The 22,665-nt window shown below is 41.1% G+C and overlaps 2 protein-coding genes across 3 annotated transcripts in view; one reads left to right on the top strand and one right to left on the bottom strand.

Annotated features, from left to right (window-relative positions):
• LOC119656494 (mothers against decapentaplegic homolog 4-like) overlaps nucleotides 1-22,665 on the top strand; it is a 127,200-nt gene that overhangs the window by 44,176 nt on the left and 60,359 nt on the right. The window lies entirely within an intron of this gene.
• Nucleotides 2,281-3,063, bottom strand: LOC119657014 (histone-lysine N-methyltransferase SETMAR-like). Its single transcript, XM_038063760.1, has one exon. The coding sequence runs from the start codon at nucleotides 3,061-3,063 to the stop codon at nucleotides 2,281-2,283; it is 783 nt and encodes a 260-aa protein (XP_037919688.1).

Consider the following 22,665-nt stretch of genomic DNA (forward strand, 5'->3'; position numbering starts at 1 on the left):
CGAAATCTATCCAAGTGAAACCGCCAATAGTTTGAGCCTAAGCTAGGCTAAAGCTTGCTTATTTGGTTTCGAGCTCGCGAAATATGTACGGGGCCGAATGGGGGGAACAGAAAAAAAAGAACTTTCTCGCTATTTAAAGTACAAAAACCGAAGTTACACGTTTTTTAAAACCAACTTGTTTATTTTCGGGTAAATAATTTGGTAATCAGCGATATTACAATTCAGGTGATCTGGTGACAATCTAATTTCACACTCAGTCCTGACGTGACGATGGCGTGACGTGGGCTCCCAGCGTTTTCAACTTACACCGGTCAGTATTTTTTTCGGTGCGACTGTACAATAGAAGAATTCAGGTATTTCCAAAACATGCAGATTAATGTTGGCCACATGCTTGCTGCATAACTTTATCAAAAAATACTTTAATGAGCACTTTAAATTTTTAGAGTAAATTCCTTTTCCGGGTAAATTTAATGGAAATTCCTTTTCTGGGTAAATTCTTTCTTTTAAAATTGTTTGTCCATTACCCGAGAGTGCGTGTGATCACGCCGGCGGTTGGAGCAGAAGAGAGATGCGGACTCCTTCACCGCTGGCTTTCCACTCTCGGGGCGAGTTCTAGAAAAGCCGCGTTGAGCGGCGGCGGCGTCATCCACCCGCTCGTATCAACAACTTTCGAAATAAATTTCGAATGGGAACGCGACGAGGGGTTCATTTCGCAAAATTGATTACACTTGGGCAACAGATTAATAACGTTTATTTTATTTCACACGTAAATGTAACAGCGAGTACTTACGCTCCTTTTCTTGCCTTGAGCGCCTCTGGCGAATAACTCCGCGACTGCTACATCACCCCATCATTTTTCAGTGTCTGCCCAATAGCCAAGTTTTGTTTTTTTTCTGACAATTTGCTTGTTCACTTTACGTCCAGTTAACCCGTTGGGGAGTTGCGCCCCCACGTACTCGAGGAGGGCGATCAGACCCGAGTCTGCAAGGGCCTTATCTGAAGTGACTCTGCCGCGAAGCTTCACCGGAGGTTATCTGGTACCATGGGAATCGGGATGGCCCTCTGAGAGCATATGCTTCAGGAGAGTTTCTGAAGGATATGTTCTCGGCCCGGTTATTTGCGGTTGGCCCTCTAGTGGGAGTTTCATAAAATGTTCCTCCTTCTGTTCTGACTCATTCCTGACTGACACCGAAAAACAATTTTGACTGTCAAAAATGTCATGGCCACCTCGATTCGCGTGTCGAACGCACGCAAGATGCTTGCTCCGTCACAATATATCACCAATGTCATGGTCGCCTCGATTCACGTGTCGAACGCACGCAAGCTGCTTGCTCCATCACAATATATCACCAACAGGCGTTACCCAAACATCAAGCTTCTTTGTCATTTGTGATCACCCTATATTTTTGAAAAAGAGTGTCATTGTCAATTATTATCGCGGTTGGGATCTTTCCAACTGTATTTTGTAGATCGAAACCGATTACAGCTGCTATTTAGCCGAAATTCGTCTTCGATATTTGTTTCATCCAAACGAAATATAGCAAACCATTTTCGGCATGTCCATCCAATTACATTATCCTCACCGAATAACCTACATATGTATTTTCAGGATTTGGTGTCGCATTCTTGAACCAAAGAAAATATGTTATTTTTTCCACTTTTAAAGTAATTCTTTATTTTGGTTGAATAAATCAATCACTAAATACGCGTCCAAATATCACTGATTGATGAAAACTCCCTCGCGCCGCTCTTGTATCTCAGGAGAATTTATTGGGGACATGGTGGACATCGTCTCAATTTGTAGTGGCCACGCCTTCGCGACGGAAGTGGAATTTCATTCGCCTTTTTCTGGATTAATTTACTCAAATAATGCATTCTATAATGTGCAATTACCGGGGATGACAATTAAACAACTTTCTTGTTTAACTGTTTATTTTACTGCGGTTGTTAATATTAGGGGTACCCATAAGTAATCCATTATTTTTAAGTAAGATATTAAAAATTTATTAAAACTTTAATATTTTTATTTCTTAATCAATTATATATAATAATCATTATCAATAACAGTTCGCCATCTGCTGCGCAAATTTTCAATTCCATTCCTGTAGAAATCTGCCGGCCGTGAAGCAAAATATGACTGAAGGTGCCTTTCGACGTCCGTGACAGAGTTGAAAGTTTTATTTCGTAAGGAATGTTCCAGCGACCGAAACAAATGATAATCCGATGGGGCAATATCTGGTGAATAAGGTGGATGAAGTAGAACTTCCCATCCTAACTCCTTTATTTTTTCTTGCGTGATTCTTGCTGTGTGAGGCGGGCATTGTCACGTTGCAAAATGACTCCTCTTCTATTGATTAGAGCTGGCCGTTTTTCAATTAGCTTTGATTGAAGTCGTTCCAATTGTGAACAATATGAGTCTGCTGTTATCGTTTTGCCTGCTCTCACTAGCTCGAAGTGTATGATTCCACTGCAATCCCACCAAATTGAGAGTAAAACCTTCCTCATTGTCAATGTTGGTCTTGATGTCGGTCTTGGCGCCTGATTTGCTGAAAGCCACTGTCTAGAGCGTTTTACATTATCGTACAGGATCCACTTTTCGTCACCAGTTACGATCCTGTTTAAAAATGGATCTGAGTTCAGTCTCGTCAATAAAGATGTGCAAATTGTTCGTCGCTGGTCCTTATTGCTTTCGCTTAATTCATGTGGAGTCCAAACAACTTGTCTACACTTTTTGCCAATTTGATGTAAGTGTCTTTGTACGGTTGACCAGGTTGATTGTAGGCTTCTCGATAATTCCTGTATGGTCAATCTCGGATCTGCTTCCACTAGCGACTTCAGCGCGTCTTCGTCGAACTGTACGGGTCGGCCACTTCGCGGCATATCATTAAGGTCATAATCACCTGCGGCAAATTTTCTATACCAACTTTGACACTTGTTAACTTCCAACACTTCGCCATACGTATCGCAAATTTTTCTAGTCGCAGCAGCTGCGTTCAAACCAGCGTGAAAATGAAACAACATGCAATGCCGTATATGGTCCTCTGATGGTACAAATGCCGCCATTTTGTCAAAACAAGTTTAATCTTGCTATGCACTTAGTTACACGTTACTCACTACCTGCTCTACTTAAGTTCACTGTAAATTAGATGTTATCACTTTCGCTGTTAGTACACGACTGATGACAAATTACTCATCCTCAAATAATTGATGACTTATGGGTATCCCTAATACTAACTTACTCTATTTAAATACATAATTTATTATTCCTACTTCAGCAATTATTTCTCATGCTATTGTGCATAAATCAATATTTGTACAATGTGCGCTTCCAATTTCATTAGCATTCAATAATTTTCGTCATAACTCATGTCGTGCACATGAATCATTTCGGAAATGGGTTGTATGCAACTTGTGATAATATCTAGGTTGGGCCAAGAAGACTATATACAGGAGGAGCAACTCCAGTGGCAAATGTGGGCGAGATCTTATTGTCCACCTTTCGGGTAGAGACGAGATGAATAAGTGGCCCGAGGACAATGTATTTAATGAATTGGTGTGTCGATGTTGCCTAGATGGTTTTCTTGTGTGTGTTTCTTCATTTTATCTCAACAGAATACGGATGCATCCGAAATATTGATCTTGGATGCATTTACTTATTTCTTCCTCACTTTCTTGGAGATCAAACATGGATCTATTGCCCACAATATTGCACGTGTTTTCTTTTACCAAGTATTCCATAGAGGAATTTTGAAGCATCATTCGTTCAGTGATTCCATTAAGATCCATTACCATTAAATCGAAATGAATCTGTACTGATTACTAAAGCTTACTTCAGCACAGATTACAAAGTGTGGGAGTGGCGCTCTACGAAGTATAAATTCTCAAGGAGAAAATACGACGAGAGGTTCATTTCGTGCACTAGAAATCGAGTGTCCGCTTCATTCGTAGGTTAGGTTGCGAATCCGTCGTATCTTCTTTCTTTTGCCTTGAGCTCCTCTGGCGGATAACTCCGCAACCCCTGTATATTCACTGATTGTTTCAGTTCTGATGGTGGATCCCTCTCGTGGTCAGAAGCACAAACACCTTAAGGCATTTCGTTCATAGGTATAAATTAATATTATATTAATATATAATATATATTATTATATATAATATAACTGATTAAAATGCGCATGTACTCACCATCTGATTTCATTTCTGCTCCTATTTTTCTCCATATAGATTTCTTGTAATCTGAGTCCATGTACTTTGAATTTGATTGGTCGTACAGCACGGGATGTACGTACACAAATTCAACTAGTTTTTCATCATTCACGTTTTCGACCAAATATATCAAAATCGAAAAATTTTCCTAAACAATATGATGATCACGATACGAGGTCGTCTAGCGCACTGAGAGCATGTTCACTTCAACGTGCCGGTCCAGTGTGAATCAGTTCATTCGATGGGATTAAGATTGGGTGAGTTGTGTTTGCGCCTGACATTGAATCCGGTGAAAGGCATAACAGTGAAGTGAGGATAAAAGGCTGGTAGTATGGAGCCACAACACGAAATCAATTTGATACTGTACTCAATCAAACCGGATCTCGACGGTGACTTTTTGATGCGAGTTAGCGAAACTAATTAGTGGATCCTTACCAATTCCAACAGTGGTAACAATTCCAGCGGGCAAAGGAAATGCAACGCAGAATCGGTGATAATCCAGTAAGAAGTGAAGCGCGGATTCCTGACAGTTACTTCCAACTCTGGTGTGGAAGTCCATCAATCTACTGTGCGCATTTTACATAACAAATAGAGTGTGCTGCATCACGTCGGGATCACCACTTTAGCTACATCGAAATTTAAACACTTTTCTTGTCACCATAATATATTCAACAAATTTTTTAATTACATTGTTATGTTAACGTTACAATTTTCCTTTTTTGCCCGGGTCAAGGAACGTGACTAGAATCTTTCGTTGTTGACACAAAAACTGTCATTTTATTCGCCACAGTCTCATGTCAGATCGTCAACCATTGAATGCAGCGGTGGAGGCGAATTCATGTTGGCGCCTAGGTTCGCGCCTCCGATGTGACGCCACAGTTGCATGGCCAATCCTTCCAAACCCTTAAGAAGTACTGTTTCGCTTTCGCTATACTGGTGTTCGTGGTATGATAGTGAGCCCCATTCTGTATAAGAATGCGAGATGTTCCTTTTGGATATTGCTGTCGGTTGTTGAGGCATTGCCCGTAATTCGATAATATTTTGTTTCGGTATTACTCGCCATTAACCGTACAGTTTTCATTAATGATGATAAGCTCGAATTTTGCATGTAAACTTATTCCTCCGGCCACCATTAAAAGTTCAATCGGGGGCCCTTCTATAAACAGTTTGTGAGCTCGTTGTTTCTTGCCTCTCGCATTTTCTAGGGTGAAACCTTCGTTGATTAACCTCTTACAAAACCTTCTCCTGTCTTCAATGTTATTTTCGATTAGAAGGGGCTTCGTTGATCTCATATATGCATATTGTCCCCATGGGAGATTTCTAATGTAACCTTTGACGGTAGTTCTGAAGACTTTTTTTCCTTGACGCTTGAATTCAGGTTGTTTGTTATATGTACCTATGTAACAAAACTGTGCCACGAAGAATTGATGAGTTTTTTTAATGAAAACCTCGATCGTTAAACTGAACTGAACACTTTATTCAATATCACATTTGCTTATATACAATTCTACACCATTCTAGGTGAACCGGGAACTTATAAATATAACGTAAACAAAACAATACGGAAATATTTCTGACATTGTACCATGATGTACAGTTGAGTACGCACATTCCTAAACAATTGATTAATTGAAAAGTGTTATAACGTAACAAAGTTCGTTTTGGGTGACGACTAGAAGCAGAAGAGACCGGTTCTTCTCCATGCGGTCCCTCTGCTTCCAAACAACGGCACTTTCTCACCGCTAGCTCTCCACTCCAGTGGCGAGTTCTAAAAAAGCGTAAAGAGTTCCGGTGCGCCATCTATCCGCTCGTATTCGTAGCATTCAAAATAAATTTCGAATGTCGCGAATCCTGCCGCGCCACAATACAAAATAAGCAATATACGACAGTAATGAAAATATTTAATTAAAATGCATGTGATCGTACAAACAAAACATATACAAAATAAGTGTACCGACAAAAAACATTATACATTAAGCATTACGTAATCGTACATTTGGTTGAGAATTTTTGTTACAGTCCTTGTTTTGACTTGAATTTTATCCTTTTTTTCTTGTCGCCCGGTTGGAGCGCTTGTAGCCTCCCACTTTTTTTCGGTTCTTCAATTTGCCCTGGGGATTGCTGGGCCACAAAAGGACAGCCTTCCTTGAAACACTAATGTTTCGGCGATATTCTAGACGGCCTCGTCCAGGGGCTTGGGCATTGGCCAAGCTCGCGCACTAGCTCCTGGGTTTAAGTTTGATGGCCGTGGTTGCTCTCGTTCCGGGCTGCCGAAACTTAGCTGCGGGACGATAGGGTATTCGAACTCCCGAAAAGGAAAGGCTAAAGATTTATTACTGTTACTTACTTCTTTGCTCAACTCTTGAACTCTTGGAATTATTAAGAACATTCGCGTTTTCACTTTTAAAAACTTACTTTATTTCCAAAAAAAAAAACAATATTATATTTTGACTGCTCTATTTCCAAATTTCTTATACAGGGTGCGGCAGCATAACTTTCTTTTTTAAAATGCGCGCCACTCAGTTAGTTGATGTCATAGCGGAGCGCTAGTGGTCTCGTTCAAGAGGGGATACTGTAAAGTTTTGTCCCGGCATGGTTCTGTCGCCATCATGCGTTGGAATAGTGAGGAGCGTGCCTTTGCCGTTGAGGTTTACTTTTCAAGCGGATGTTCGGTTATTGCAACACAGCGTGCATTTCGGAATCGCTTTAATTTAGCCCCGTTGGCTCCCGTCCCAGACCGCAAATCAATTGTTACATGGGTCACTACATTCAGACAAACTGCAAGTGCGACAAAAGGAAGAACTGGAGTCCCTCGGCACGTTAGATCACCTGAGAACATTGAAGCAGTGAGAAGGAAAAGGAGTTATGCTGCCGCACCCTGTATAATTTTCACAATTTCTTATTAAAGGCGAGTTAGAGAACAACCGCGCGTTGTAAAGTGTTCTCGATTAGAACACTTTAGCTGTTTCTAGAGACTTATCGAATACAAAAAATCAAAAGTAATGTCATTCTTTAATTCACCTATCTTTGACCCTTCCATGTTTACATATTAGTTCGAAAGTGTTCTTGTACACAACACAAGAACATTTGTTTATTATTATTTATTTTGTTGTTTGTGGCAAATCGACAACTGCCGCTGTGTACACAAATGCGAAGTGATGATTTAGTTTCACAACTCGTAATTCAAAGCTATTACAATGAGTACAAACACACATGTCACCGCGGCAAAAGTTAGAGGCAGAAGAAGAGCAATTATTTTTTTTTCCTGTCATTTTGCCGCCAACTCATAGCACTCTTTTCGCTTGCTCTCCACTCCTGTGGCGAGTTCTAAAAATGTATGGAGAGCGGCGTTGGCGTCATCTGATCGCTAACATTCACAACATTCGAAATAAATTTCGAATGCCGCGAATCCTGCTGCGCCACAATGACACGGAAGAGAACTATGACGAGACCAAATACACCATTTCGTAGGTAATATGCGATGCAATGACGGAAAAGAATCTCGCTATGTCCAAATAGGCCATTTGCATAGCATGTGATGTAACGACGGAAGAGGCTAAATGCGCAAGCCGATTATGGCTGAATCCAAAGATGCGGCTGTCGTGACCTCCACATTCACTATCCACTTTTTGTAATCACCAAAACTCTTTATTTTCGTTTCTTAATTAACTTTATTACACATATTTTCTCATTTACTTGCACTTTACCGACCTCGCGGGTTCGCTTTCTAATATCGACTAACTCTAACATGCCTTTATGCTTATTCCAGACCTACCTTAACCTACTTTCCTATTCCTATTGGTTTCTTGGTCTTCGTCTTCATTATCGTATCGGTTTTCACCGCTGAACTGTGCAGCTACGAAGTGGACATCGGTGAGGGCATGACGATTGAATGGAAAAACTTCTGATGCCTTGAAGCCTGCTTTGTTGTTTTTCATCAGCAACAAGTGGCACGTGATGAAAATCAAATTTAACGCCCACGTGGCTGTTTTTCCAGTCGTGATGTTTCCCAGCATACATCGTTTTGAAACGGTCCAAACGCTGCGATGTCCAATGGCTGCATTCGGTGTGTGCAGTGCTGCAGAAACAAAAGTATTGTTATGCCATATTTGGTAGCCATGTCAATCATTTCGTTTGATAAGTGGGAAAGATGATTATCGAACAGCAAGTGGGTTCGTGTTTCTTTGTTGGCATTAGCGTGTTTGATGAAGTGTTCCATGTATTTGATGAAATCTTCGGAAGCCATCCATCCCGAACTATTTGCAACACCCACAGAACCAACATTCGCGTGAGTCATGTACTGTACAAGCTTAAATCCGCTGTTTTTTTTTCAAGCAAAACATATTTTTTTAAAGGAACCAAAAAAAACTTTATTCAAAATACTGGCCCTTGCTATCTACACATTATTTCATTTTTTCCATCTTTCGAGTAATTTATGGATACCATGCCAATGAAATTGTTGATCTTTCGAGGCTAACTACTCATCAAGCCACGTTCAGACGTCTGCATAAGATGTAATGGTTAAAGTTGGATTGGAAGATCAAGTCGATCATCCTAAGTGGCCGACAACGACCTAGAGGCCAGAGCTATCCGAGAAACCTAAAAAAAATTGGCCAAGTTGACCGTGAAGGTCCGCCCGCAAAGATTGAAGCTCCATCAACGTTCGAAACTTCCAATCACTCCCGTTTCTTCTCTGTTCTCTAAACTCTAGTCCTCTACCAACGGAAATTTTTCCCGAATTTCCACCAAAAAGCGAAATCACTCCTCTGCTTCCGCCCACCGTTCACCAGCCAAAAAGAAACTCAACTCCTTGTTCTCTCGCCCACAGTTCACAAGCCAAAAAGAAACTCAACTCCCGGCCCTCGACCTTCCGTTTTTCTTCTTCTGTACCGCTTCGTCTTCTCTTTGTTCTTCCCGCACCGCTTCATTTGCCGCTACATAGCCTTCAACTCTCTCTAGGCAATGTTGCGGCAACGTGCGCATGGGCCTGCGGGAGTGCTGTTCAGCGAGCGAGTGGCCCATCGATGAAAACAGATGATAGTCGGATGGAGCCAGGTCTGGTATAAGCGGGGTGGGGTAGTATCTCCCAGTTGAGCGTTTCTAAGTAGTTTTGAACTTTTTTCGACGTGTGGGACGGAGCATTATCATGGAGGAAAATCAGCTTTTCATGTATTGGCTGATCTTCCGGCCGTTTTTCATTCAGAGCACGATGCAATTTGATGAGTTGTTGGTGATAACGGTGGGCATCGACAGTTTCATAGTAGACAATACCCTGCTGATCTCACCACACGCACAGCATCGTCTTCCGTCCGAAGCGATTTGGTCTTGGAGAAGATGTCGCTGGTTGGCCGGGGTCAATCCACGATTTTTTTTTACATTTAGGATTCTTGAAATAAGACCAATTTTCGTCGCCAGTCATAATCCGATGCAAACAAATCTTTCTTTTGTGTCTGGCAAGCAAGATTTCGCATGTGTTTTGGCGTAGTTCCCTCTGTCCATTGGTGAATTCATGCGGCATCCATTTTCCTATCTTTTGAACCTTACTCATTGCACGTAGACGCATGGAAACGACTTATTGAGAAACACCTAATTGCTTGGCGAGAATTTTCTGCGTTTGAGTATCGTCCTCGTCCAAAAGAGCCTCCGATTCCTGGTGTTTCCTGGGTTGATTTTCACGCTCCTTTTCGTCCAGATCGAAATCGCTATCTTTGAACCGACGGAACCAGTCTCGGCTCGTTGTTTCCGATAGAGCATTGTCGCCGTAGGCCTCCACAAGCATTCGATGCGATTCAGTGGATCAAGCTGAAACAAAGAAGTAGAACTTACTTCAAATGCTTTTTTCCGGGAACAAAACTAGATATGATCATTAAAGAGAAAAGATATGTTTTTGCATGAAATTGGTGATGATATGGACTGACAATTTTTGACAAATGACAAATACTAAAAAAATAGCGTGCTCATAGCAGCTTGATACGCTCACTGACGCCATCTGTGAGCAAACATTTGCACTAACAGATAATGCCATAGTCACTTTTGTTCGCAGAGGTTTTTGAACCGATTCGCTTTTTACCCTTCTCGTCAATAACTTTCACCATTCGGTCGGTACCGTGGGTAAGCCACATTCATCCATATTGCAAATTCTATGAGGTTCGAATGGTGTTTCGGTCACCACACGTGAGAGATTATCAAAAAATGCCTCAACATTTTCTTTATTAAAGGATTTGGCTCGATTGGCATTCCCTTGTTCAGGTGTTCGAAGCGATAATTTGGGATGTTGCCGCATAAAAGCATAATACCAATCTGCACTAGCTTGGCCATTCATCAGGATAGTTGATGTTGATTATTTTGGCGTAATTAAAAGCCAAGGTTTTCAATTCTTGCATGTTCATGCTATGGTAAATATCAGTAGGTTTTAAAATGTACTTCATTAAGGCTCGTTCCTGTTCCACGTTGAATATCTCAAGGACAATGCATTTATTAATAGGACTTTCAACCTTATAAAAATGGGCAGATATCAATCCTTAAATTGATATCTATTCAACAATTCTTAAATTGTTGATGGCTGACGGGATAGGTACAATAATCCTCAAATTATTGTACGCTGAAGGAAGCAAGAAGAAAATACTGCTTTTCACTTCTCTTTGGCGTGGTTTATTACTATCACTTTGTTTTTATACAAGAAATCTTATAACTAAGCAATTTACAATTTACACATTTTTGTTTACATGACCTATTGATTCATTTCTGGCACAAGCGCATCTTCAGCATTTTTTTTGAACTGCTATTATGTTGTAGTAATTAATATTGATTTGTGCGAAAGTAGACCAATGTGTCGATGTACTTATTCATTTTAGCTTACTGCTTACGTAGTTATTTTTGTGTGATTCGAACAAACCTATTATTTAGAAAAAAAATCTATTGAAAAACTCGACGGCTTGGAATTCTCCACCAAAAGTGGTTCGGCATTCCCCAAAAGCTATGGCCGCCCATGAATCACAAAACCGAATTTCATGTGAAAAACTTGTTTTTAATGCAAATAATATTTACACACAATGATTGTAAATATATTTACCTGCTTGGTTGTATGCAAAAATGTTAAAAAAAACAATGTATTTTTGAAAATACAAAAACACTCTTGGAATCTCAAAAATCACTTGACTATCACTCAGAGTACCCAATACGTCTTATCGGTTCGACGGCTAATGCAAAAAATGAGATCAAGCTGAAAGACTACGATGACAGACCTCTAGATGGAATGTCAGATAATGACAGATAAGTCTAGTGGTTCGTGTTCGAGAAACGCTTCAAATACAATGTTCGAGAAATGCGTTCTTTGAAAATACTGGGACCGGATTTCTTTCGACACTCAACCAAATTCACGGTTGGGTGAGAACGAGTTGATGTAAAAAAAAACAAAGATTAATTTTGATTAGTTTTATTGCCCGCACAAAGCAGGATGAGAAGAAAGAAAACGAAAACGAGAACGAGAAAACAGTAAACAGCGAATTGCGCGTGAAAGATGATCTGATAAACGTCAAGCGGAGATGTAGAAAGAGAACCGCTGTAAATTTACACACACAGTCAGCGCTAACGCGGAGAAAAGATGAGATGAGAAGCGGGAGAATTGAACAGTTCGACATTCCCCGTGGTTCGAAATTCCCCACATTACCCTATCTCGTTGAGGGGTACTCGCCCTTTTATTGTGCAGTTTTCAAATAACTTCCCAGAATCACGTAATTAATGACCTGCCGGAAACTGAATGCATAGATTTACATTCAAAACAAATTATATCCCTCGGGTCACTTAAATATGGGTTTCGCAAATTCAATTGGTTCGACTAAGTAGTTATACTCTACTTTTCGTCCATCATGTATTATCATAGTGTTAACATTTAAAAGAAAGGATTTATGAAATTTTTCAGGCTGCTTTTTGTTTGCTACAGATTTTTTAATAAAACGTCAAAAATCGACGGTGTGGATGATTTCGGGTCACTATAACGTCTGAAAAAACAACAAAAGAAATGGCGGCGATTTTTTTCTAAGTTTTTCGGTTTTTTTGAGCCAAAAAATCTGATGTAAATCAAAATATTTAGCCCCTGTCTGCGTTTCCAAGGTCCAATGGATTGCTTTGAATGTGCACAATGACATATTAAAATTGTAAAGCGAATGGTCAAGTGGTTTTTTGTTTAATCCTCCACACCAACCGTAAAAGCTTTGTTTTGAGAAAAACGCGTCTAAAAATGTATTACAGTATTGTTTGAAGAAAATCTTACTTGCATTCAATCTGCAATGCCTGCACCAAAGAGTTATTTCTCCCTATTCTGCATAGGTGTCCTCTATTCTCGCATTTTCGTTTCTACTTGGAATTTCTACTTCTTTTGAAGCATCAGTACTATCAATGTTGGGCATATTTGTACCTGTAAATACGAAAGTAAATAAATTCGTACGAATACGAATACGAATACATTCGTATTCGAAAAAATAAATATTTTCGTATTCGAAAAAATGAATATTTTCGTATTTACACAAGTGAATACGGATACAACTGTATTTTCACGCCCGAAAGTGAATACAACAGTATTCGTATTTATGAATACGAATTCTGTTGGATTAATATTTCCAAGATTTTTTTCGTATTGAAATGTTAGTATTCGCCTGGATAGCGGATATTAGCACCTTAGTGATCTCATCATGTTGTACGTATGTATGGTGGAATCGGACTTAATGTTTAATGGTGGAATCGGACTTAATGTTTAATAAGAAAATTAAAAGGCGTTATAGGTATAGACAAAAATGTGTATACAAATAAACTCGAAAGATATTTTCAAGCCTGAAGAATTGTTTTGTGAAAAGAAACCACTTGACAGTGAAGACACATTCTTCTTCTTCTGTGCTTGTGTTAGGTAAGTGGTTGCGCCTGTATCAGACATCAGACAGACAAATGTCTGCAAAGACCTATTCTTCTTTTTTTTTGCTTGTGTCAGGTAAGTGACCGTGCCGTCAGATAAATGTCTGTTTCAGATAAATGTCTGCCTCAAACAAAATCTACTTCTGTATCAGATAAATGGTTGAGCCTGCTTCAGCTGAATATCTGAAATTTTTGAGCCTGTCCAAACATCAGACAGTTTGTATCAGGCAGCAGGCAGGCAGATGTCTATGTCTGAAGCAAACAAGTGGTTGGGCAATTGACTCACACAGTACGTGCATATAAATAACTGTCACTTACGAAATACGCATATAGACCATAAATATTTAAGTTTCTAAATAGGGAATAGTCCAGCTTACAGTGCACACATTTTTGCGCATCTCAGTTCGCAATTTCGGCTATTAGCCTGTTTAATTCGAGCCACATCCATCCTCTCTGCATGGCGCGTAGCTGCATGGTCAATAGTAATGCCCAAAAGCAGCATTATCTTGAGTAAACTCATAAAACCATCATTATTCATCCAGGCAGAAAGTTTAGCAGCAATTTCGGGAAATTTTTTTTCCAACGAAATATGCTTGGGGCCAGATTCCGTACGGATGAATTAAAGGAGTAGTCCGCTTTTTACGCGAAAAAAAGTGACCTATTTTTGGGAATTTATTACGGGGTATTTAAAATAGATAACATTCAAATTCTTTTAGGGTGTAGTAAATACACTCTTGAAGTATACAAAAGAAGAATTTGTATTGAATTATATATGAAAAAAGTTTCAAAATGGCGGCTTCTATATAGCCATACAAAAAATGCAAAGTGGAACGGTGCTCTTGATTTTGAAGCCCTCAATGATCTACAACAAAAAAAAGTTGTTTATTATGATAGCGGCTATCGTGTGACCAGAACATATTATATGTTATAATACCAAAATAGTAGTAAGTGGGACACCCTCCCGATAGGTTTTGTGTGTTCGAGCGAGATAGCATGATAAAGCTTTTAAGCTTTCGTATTCCGCTCCGTCTCTTCCACACTGTGAGCTTTCAGGTTTGTGCCTCTGGGTTGGGGGGTTGCGCTTTGGGTATGGGGTCTGGCGATCTTTTCCGATTGCTTTTTGGGGAGTGTCGATTTGTTTGGTGTGCTTTTTGGGGTTTATTAAGCTTATTAAGGTATATTTTTCTTCTGTGGTGAGTATCTTGGCTGAAGTGGGCTTTGTGGGGTTACGGCGGGAGGCTATGGTGCTATGGTTTGGCCGATGCAGATTTTGTGGTTATCATTAATAACTTAGGTAATGGGATTAAGTTCAAATGAAAAAGTTCGTTGATAAACTTCAAGTATGTCAAACAATGACTCTTCAAATTTATTTCATAATATAACGTAGAAATTTTATATACAAATTATGAAATTCATTGCCAATAAGGCTCTGATGTCATCTAAAATGATATTCATATAGAACTTTTTTACAATATGATGCGACATTCTGAATATTACGTTAAATTACAGCGCATAAGTTGAAATAATTGTGTTTCTGCACATCCACTCTTTCGAAAACGAAATAGTGTTCCTGTATGGTGTTCAGCTCATCGGTCTGCTTCTGGTTATGATTCCTTTCGGAGAAGCAAGGGAGTAGAAAAATAAAGTTGTTATTACTAAAATGGACCGTCAAACGCCGTCCAAATTTAGTTTGAACAAGCTGGAATTCGGTGATGAGGTATTTTTTATCCACTTCTAAACTGAAGATTGGCATATAGGTCTGGGGTAATGTTTCGCTGACATTGTTAAGAATTTCGATGGTATCCTAAGGAAACAACGATTCGTTGTTGTAAATTATTGTAAAATGTTTTCTCAAGAAAATCAAGAAAAGTATTCTAGCGACCCAAACTTGGCCAGAAGAAATTCCTTTTATACATGTATTCGCTACATGATAACATAATATCGCGATCGTGGAGATGTCTATATAGCTCATGAAAAAATCATCATCATCATGATACTTGCCTTATGATTTATCCAGTGCAGTTTTGTGATGTTTTTATGCTCGTTGAAATTAACAACTAAATAAACTTCCTACAAATTCATACTACTAACACATGTAACCATATACCTACGAACTAGATCCCAAAGATATTTGTCTTATCATTTATTGCAATACTTGGAATGATTTGCAAAATGAGACTTTGGGTCTTCTCGGAAGAGAACCGAGTCTGCGCAGCGTTGCACAAGCCGAAAGTCGTCCTGGCGAACTCGAAGAGTCCGAAAGGTGTGTAGATAGCACAGACTGAGATTGGATGTTACGTCTTGGCTAGATCCAAGGTCGTAAAAACACAGCAGTTCGTAAGCGATTGTGCAAAATCATGGATGAGTGGAATGGGATATCAGTTTTGAGCTCTCTGAGCATTTAGCCGCTTATAATCTCCACATGGCCGCGATTCGCCGTTTGGTTTAGGGACCAAATGAAGTGGAGAGGACCAACAGCTATTGGGAAGTTTGCAGATATTCTGTCTCATCAAATCATCAAATTCTCTCTTCGCAACAGCAAGTTTGTGGGGTGAAAGTGGACGCACCTTTGAGAGAAGATTGGAGAGCCAGTACTGTTGATGTGGTGCTGCACATTGTGCTTAATCGATTGGCAGAAACTACTTTCCGTAGAAATGTTGTGATGCGCGAATACAGTGGCCGGCAACGTCCTCGAAAATAAAGAGAGTGCCATCTTTGCAGGTAGAAATTTTCCTGAGTCTGCGCCTAATATGGGGATGCTAATGTTCGCCAGAACGAAACGCCACCTGCCTATAGCCATAGGTGCGGATGGGAGAAGGGGTCACGGCAGCCAGTCGTCAGTCTTGCGGAATTAGGGTGATCGAACGCGGTACAGGCCAGTCATGTCACTCAGACTCAAGCTCCCCTTCCCGAGTTGTATCTCGGGAAACTTCCACGGGGCGTGCCTACACTTCGTGTACCTTGCCGGCCGTGTTGGACATCACGTCCAGCGATCCTGAGTCCTCGCAGGTGAAGATGGCGCGGGTGCTCTCCGGAAGTCGCTGAAGCCAGAGAGACTTCAGCAGCTCAGCGCCAACCTTATCCCCACCCAACTGCCTCATTTCACGAAGCAACTGGCTGGGAGCACGGTCGCCTAACGTCAGCTTATTCAGCAAGTGATTTAGCTTTGCTTCGTCACTTACTGAAAGGCGCCGAATTAACTTCTCCTTCAAGTGGACGTACGAGCACTCCTCAAGTACGGCCGAAAACAAGCCCGATGGTCGAAAGAAATAATAAAGATGGTCAAAAAGAAAATAAATGAAGCTGATAAAAAATATGGAAATTAAATTGATTAAAAAGAGGAACATAATTTAATAATATAAAAAAAATAAAGAAAATGAAATGAAGTTGCCTGTCTTAACTTGATCTACCGCTGTGTTTTCGGCAGCTATTAAGTCGGGATCATCACCTTGGAGAGTTATTTTCCCCAATTAATTGAAAGATATTTCGTTCTTCTAATTTACAATTTATTCATTACTTCATTGAGAATGTATCACAGCTTTTTACTTTTTGCTATTTCAAGAAATCGTTGAAAAAGATTAAATTAATAAGATTTAAATTAAGGTACTGTTTAAGAAATGTACCGCTCATCCTTCACATTTGTCACCCCGGTCTCCTGTCAAGTCGTCAGCTGTTGCTACGGCCATTGAATGCAGCGGCAGAGGCGAACTCACAATGGCGCTCAGATTTGCCCCTCCGATGTGCCGCCGAAATCTTATCATGTTATACGTATGTATGGTGGAGTCGGACTTAATATCCAATAAGGAAATTAAAAGACGTAGCAGATGCAGACAAAATAGTATGTGCATATAAACTCGAAAGATATTTTCACGCCTGAAGAATTGTTTTGTGGAGAGAAAGCACTTGGAACCAAAGACATATTCTTCTTCTTCTATGCTTGTGTCAGGTTAGTGTCTGTGCTTGTATTAGACGTCAGACAGATAAATTTTCTGTGCCAGGGAAATGTCTGTTTCACAGAGAATCTACTTCTGTATCAGACAATCTGAGTCTGAATGTCTGTTTATGTATCAGAGGACTGTCTGAGTCTGTCTCAGACATCAGACAGTTTGTATCAAAGAACAAGCAGGCGGATGTCTGTGTCTGAAGCAAACAGGTGGTTAGGCAACTGATTCACACAGTACGTGCATATAAATAATTATCACTTATGGAATATATATATATATATATATATATATATATATATATATATATATATATATATATATACTGTAGTCTAACTTACGCTCTGCTACCACCTGGCGTACCAGGTTTATCCTCACCTGAGTTGCAAACGCAGAGCTGCATGCGACCAGGCGCGTGTCATGGGTTGCGGATAATGACATGACCCACCGGGTCAGCTACGAATATCGCAAGTTAATCTTGTAAATAAGTAGCCGCGGACAAGCAGAACGTTTCCCTTTGTGTTCGTCCTCCCTTACCGATTCTTCCCGTCCAGGGGGAGTAAACCTCCTTAACAAATCCGTAATCCGGGGTGAAGGGATCGACGCGCCTATCGGATGAATTGCAGTGACGTTACACTGTATTTCAGCGGCTCCCCTCCAAATACCTTCCCTACCTTTGGAGGTAACCATGGGGCATTGCAACATTGGGGCTCTGTTGCAGGGCTGACTGGTTCCCCATTACTCGTGGGAATAAAATTGGGGACTTTGGTTTAAATTCTTTAAATGGGACCCCAGGGACACGAAGACAGTACCCAACACGGTTAAGGGTCGTTCAACAACATCAGAGCGGCTCTTCGCCCTTGGATGTTTTGGCGGTTATGCCGTCAACCACCAGGGACGGGAGACCTAGGCGTCGTATGGTTTGGACGAGCCAACTCAACGAATTTATCGTCCGCGCCTATTACCGTGTCACGGATTTGGAACGGAATCCATCAGGGTACAGACATCGACTACATGACGCGTTCATAACCCGATTTCCGGAGCTAAGTCATGTTCCGGAACAGAACGTCGTCAACCAGTACCGAGTGATCGTGAATAACAACCGAGTTGCCTTACCAACTAGGCAACAAATCTTCCAAGAGGTTTCACTTGAGCTCGGGCTGGAGTCATCAAATTACCGGACTAGTCAAAGGAGTAACACAAGTACTCCACCTGTAAGGCACTCCATGAATCCAGTAGTCAGGAGAAGCTTAGTAACTGGGGATGTCGACCCAATTTATAATGAGGCTTTGACCGCATTCCAGGTCGCATTCACAGAGTATGCTGAGATTCTCCCAGACGCTAGGCCAAGGATCCCAAAACTGAAGTTTACTTCGGCAACTACTAACATCATTGCTGCCGTTGACAGAATTTTGGCTGATCGTTTGGCTAGCGAGATTACTGCTACAGAGGTTCACAGCCTGATCTACGTTGCAGCTGCCACGGTTATTCGTCTCCATAACCAACATCTTAGAGCGAATAACAGAGGTATGCGCAGAAGGACTTTGCCATTCTGGGTGTTTCGACTCAACAAAAGAGTCGAAAAGTTGAGAAAGGAGATTGGTCGTGTGACGCAGGCACTCCTTGGAAATCCATCACCAAGAGTGCACAGATGCGTTGCGAACATCATTGGAAACTACCATCTGTCCAATGATATGCCAATCGAAGAAATCCTCGAGGTGCTGAAGCAGAAACTTGCGGTATGCTCCAATCGCATCCGTAGGTATCAGAAAAGCTTTCAGCGAAGGGCAGACAACACCTTGTTCTTCCAGAACCAACGAGGATTCTACAAAAATCTCATCAACTCAGGTAGGGAAAGTAACCTCAATCTGGATCAGGCAGAAGACTTCTGGAGAAGTGTTTGGAGCGAATCCAGCCGTTGCAATTTAGAAGCAGCGTGGCTCCCACACCTTATGCGTTCATGCGAGGCCCTCCCCGAAATGACCATGCCTGACGTAACTGAAGTCGACGTTAAAGCAGTCCTTGACAAGGCAGGTAACTGGAAGGCGCCAGGAGTTGACAAGATTCACAACTTCTGGCTGAAGCGGTTCAAGAGCACTCACAGGATATTGGCAAATCAATTTAATCAGATGATTGCTGATCCTGATTTAGTTCCACCATTTTTCACCAAGGGGATAACTTTCCTCATCCCCAAGGAACAGGGTGTCTCTTGCCCTTCAAAATGTCGACCAATTACTTGTCTTCCTACCATCTACAAGGTCTTCACTTCAGTTCTGTGCGCGAACATCTCAAAACATCTTGATGTTCATAAATTGATAGCTGAGGAGCAGAAAGGATGCGCAAAAGGCTCCCGAGGCTGCAAAGAACAGCTTATAATCGATACGGTAGCTGTAAAGCAGGCTGTCCACCAAAAACGAAACATCTCGACAGCCTACATCGATTATAAATCAGCCTTTGACTCCATATCACATTCGTGGTTACTACAAGTGTTACGCTTGTATAAAATCAACCCGAATGTTGTTCTTCTTCTGAGAACAGTAATGAAGAATTGGAGCACGAAGCTATCGGTATCTTCGCAAACATCAGGAGAGATACCAATCAGGCGTGGCATTTTCCAAGGCGACTCTCTAAGCCCACTGTGGTTTTGTTTGGCTTTGAATCCGCTATCCCATCTTTTGCATGAAAGCAAATACGGGTTCCAAGTCAAGCATGGCATATTGTCGAAATGTACATTAAGCCATTTAATGTACATTGACGACATCAAATTGTATGCCAAAGACGAGAACCAACTTCGCTCCTTGCTGGACATCACCATCCAGTTCAGCAGGGATATCGGCATGCAGTTGGGTTTGGAGAAATGTCGCATAAAAACAATTGTTCGGGGAAAACACACCGACAACGAAGGATACAGCCAAAATAACATCCGAATTGAGGGCATGGATTCGGACGACGTCTACAAATACCTCGGCATATTGCAAGCAACAACACCTGCTGTAGCAATAATTAAATCTAAGTTGCTGGGGGAATTTGAGCGGCGTCTGGATCTTGTCCTTAAAACTGAGCTGTACGGGAAAAATAAAATCATGGCAATCAACACCTTTGCCATTCCCGTCCTTCTATACACTTTCGGTGTGATACAGTGGAGTAATACTGATTTAGAATCTGTCAATAGACGGGTAAGGGTAGTTCTTGCAAACAACAACATGCACAATAGAGCTGCCGAAAAATTGAGGATCACTATCCCACGTCATCAGGGAGGAAGGGGGGTACTTGATTTAAAAACGATGCACTACAATCAAGTGCATTCTCTTCGTGAGTTTTTCTATGAGAAACAATCCTCTAGCCAAATACATCAGGCTACCGTCATGGCAGATAATAAATTATCTCCTTTGAACTTGAGAAGCAGAGAATGGGATCCCATGTCGAATGTTACTTCAGTCCAACAGAAGATCGACATGTGGAAAGAGAAACCCATTCACGGAGGTCATATAAAAAATTTGTTGTTGTCAGGCATTGACATCGAAGCCTCCAACAAATGGTTGACAAATGGTGTACTTTTCTATGAGACCGAAGCATTCCTAACTTCAATTCAGGATGCTTCGCTCCCAACAAAAAATTATAAACGGTACATTCTTCACGACTCCTCAATCACCAACTCCAGTTGTAGGTTATGCAACTGTGAAGAGGAGACCATCCAGCACATAACATCTGCGTGCAGGATGTTGAGCGGTACCGAGTACACCAATCGTCATAACTCCGTCTGCAAGATTCTCCATCAAAACCTTGCGTTGAAGTATAACTTAGTGGCAACCTACCATCCTTACTATAAGTATACTCCGCAGAGAATCTTGGAAAATGATCGGGTCAAACTACTGTGGGATCACACTATTGCCACCGACCACAGTGTTAATCATAACAGACCCGATCTAGTTCTGCTTCTGAAGGAAGAACGAGCGTGCTTCATAATCGATGTAGCCGTACCGTTGGACCGGAACACTGTTGAAAAACAGCACGAAAAAATCCGGAACTACGGCCCCTTGGCAGATGATATGAAGCAGACTTGGAGACTACAAAAGATCCAAGTAGTCCCAGTAATAATTTCAGCGACGGGATTAGTCCCGCAGAACTTACATAAAGCGCTGAAAACGCTCGATCTTAGGGCTGGACTATACATGGAGATGCAAAAAGCAGTTATCCTTGCAACCTGTGCTATAGTCCGAAGAGTCCTGTCCGGTAACAATCTGACCTAATGGGTTTCAGTCTTGATCCGCACTGTCTTCAATATAAGATCCATGTCTCTGTAGTGTAGGACCTCCGCGTCATTGGCTGAAGTGTTTGCGACAATCGGGATGTAGCAATACATTTTCGCATGGTCGCACACACTTTGCGTTAAAACGCATCATCGCTGTGATGCGGGCCTTTGGATGTTGCCTTCAGCCCATCCTTAGGTTGGTCGCCCCTCGGTCCGGTTGGGCGGGAAGAGGGTCCGTGGGCTTTTTGAACTATACTGTAAATATTTAAGTTTCTAAATGTGGAACAAAAAGGACCGTTCCGTCCAGGGCAGAGGCAACTCTTCAGATGCTACCTCACCTCTGCCCTGGGAGCAGCGTGGCCGAAAGTGGCAACAGATGGAAAAACGCTTCTTTATATAATCGCAAAAACACGACTAGGTTGCCAATTACATTGAAGTTAAATCGCCAGTTCCTTGAGTCTAAGTTAGACTAAAGCTAGGTAATTGTTTAGGATAATCATAAGTCCACATCCACGTGATGTTGGATCGGACCAAATGGAGAGCCACTTACTCCCACGTTTTTTTGGTCCACGGATCCCTAGTTTGGGGCATATTACCCAAGCATTCAAAAAACAAAAAGGACTAAGGGGTTCCTTCAGGGGGTAGAAGTTGTTGTGTATTTTTCTGGGTATCGGTCTTTGTCGTGCCTTGGTTGAAGTGGGGTTGGTGGGGTTACAGCAGGAGGATATGGGACGGGCTTTAAGTGGTATGCTTTGCTTGCGGATCTAAGGGTGATGGCTTGGCCGATGCAGATTTTCTGGTTATCAATGGGATTAAATTTAAATGGAAAAGTTCGTTATTCGTTATTATACTTATTTACACCTAAGTCATTCAATATTCTTTAGAATTAACAATACTTCTACCTTTTCACAATATGATGCGATATTCTGCATATTACGTATTGAATTATTATTATTTTGAACAAATTTTATTTTGAAATAATTGTGTTTCTGCACATCCACTCTTTCGAAAACGAAATAGTGTTCCTGTATGACGTTCAGCTCATCGATCTGCTTATGTTTACGAATCTTTTCGACGGAGACAAAGTCTACTTCTGTATCAAATAAATGTCTGAGCCTCAGCCATCAGACAACAGGCAGACAGATGTCTGTGTCTGAAGCAAACAGGTATTTGGGCAATTGATTCACGCAGTACGTGTATATAAATTATTGGCACTAACGAAATACGCATATAGACGCATATTTAAGTTTCTAAATGGGGAATAGTCCAGCTTACAGTGCACACACACAGCGTCCATCCTCTCTGCATGGCGAATAGCTGTGGAGCTGTGGAGTTGCATTATCCTGAGTAAACTCATAAAAC

This window comes from Hermetia illucens, chromosome 5 (genome assembly GCF_905115235.1).
Source record: "Hermetia illucens chromosome 5, iHerIll2.2.curated.20191125, whole genome shotgun sequence".
Classification (NCBI taxonomy): domain Eukaryota; kingdom Metazoa; phylum Arthropoda; class Insecta; order Diptera; family Stratiomyidae; genus Hermetia; species Hermetia illucens.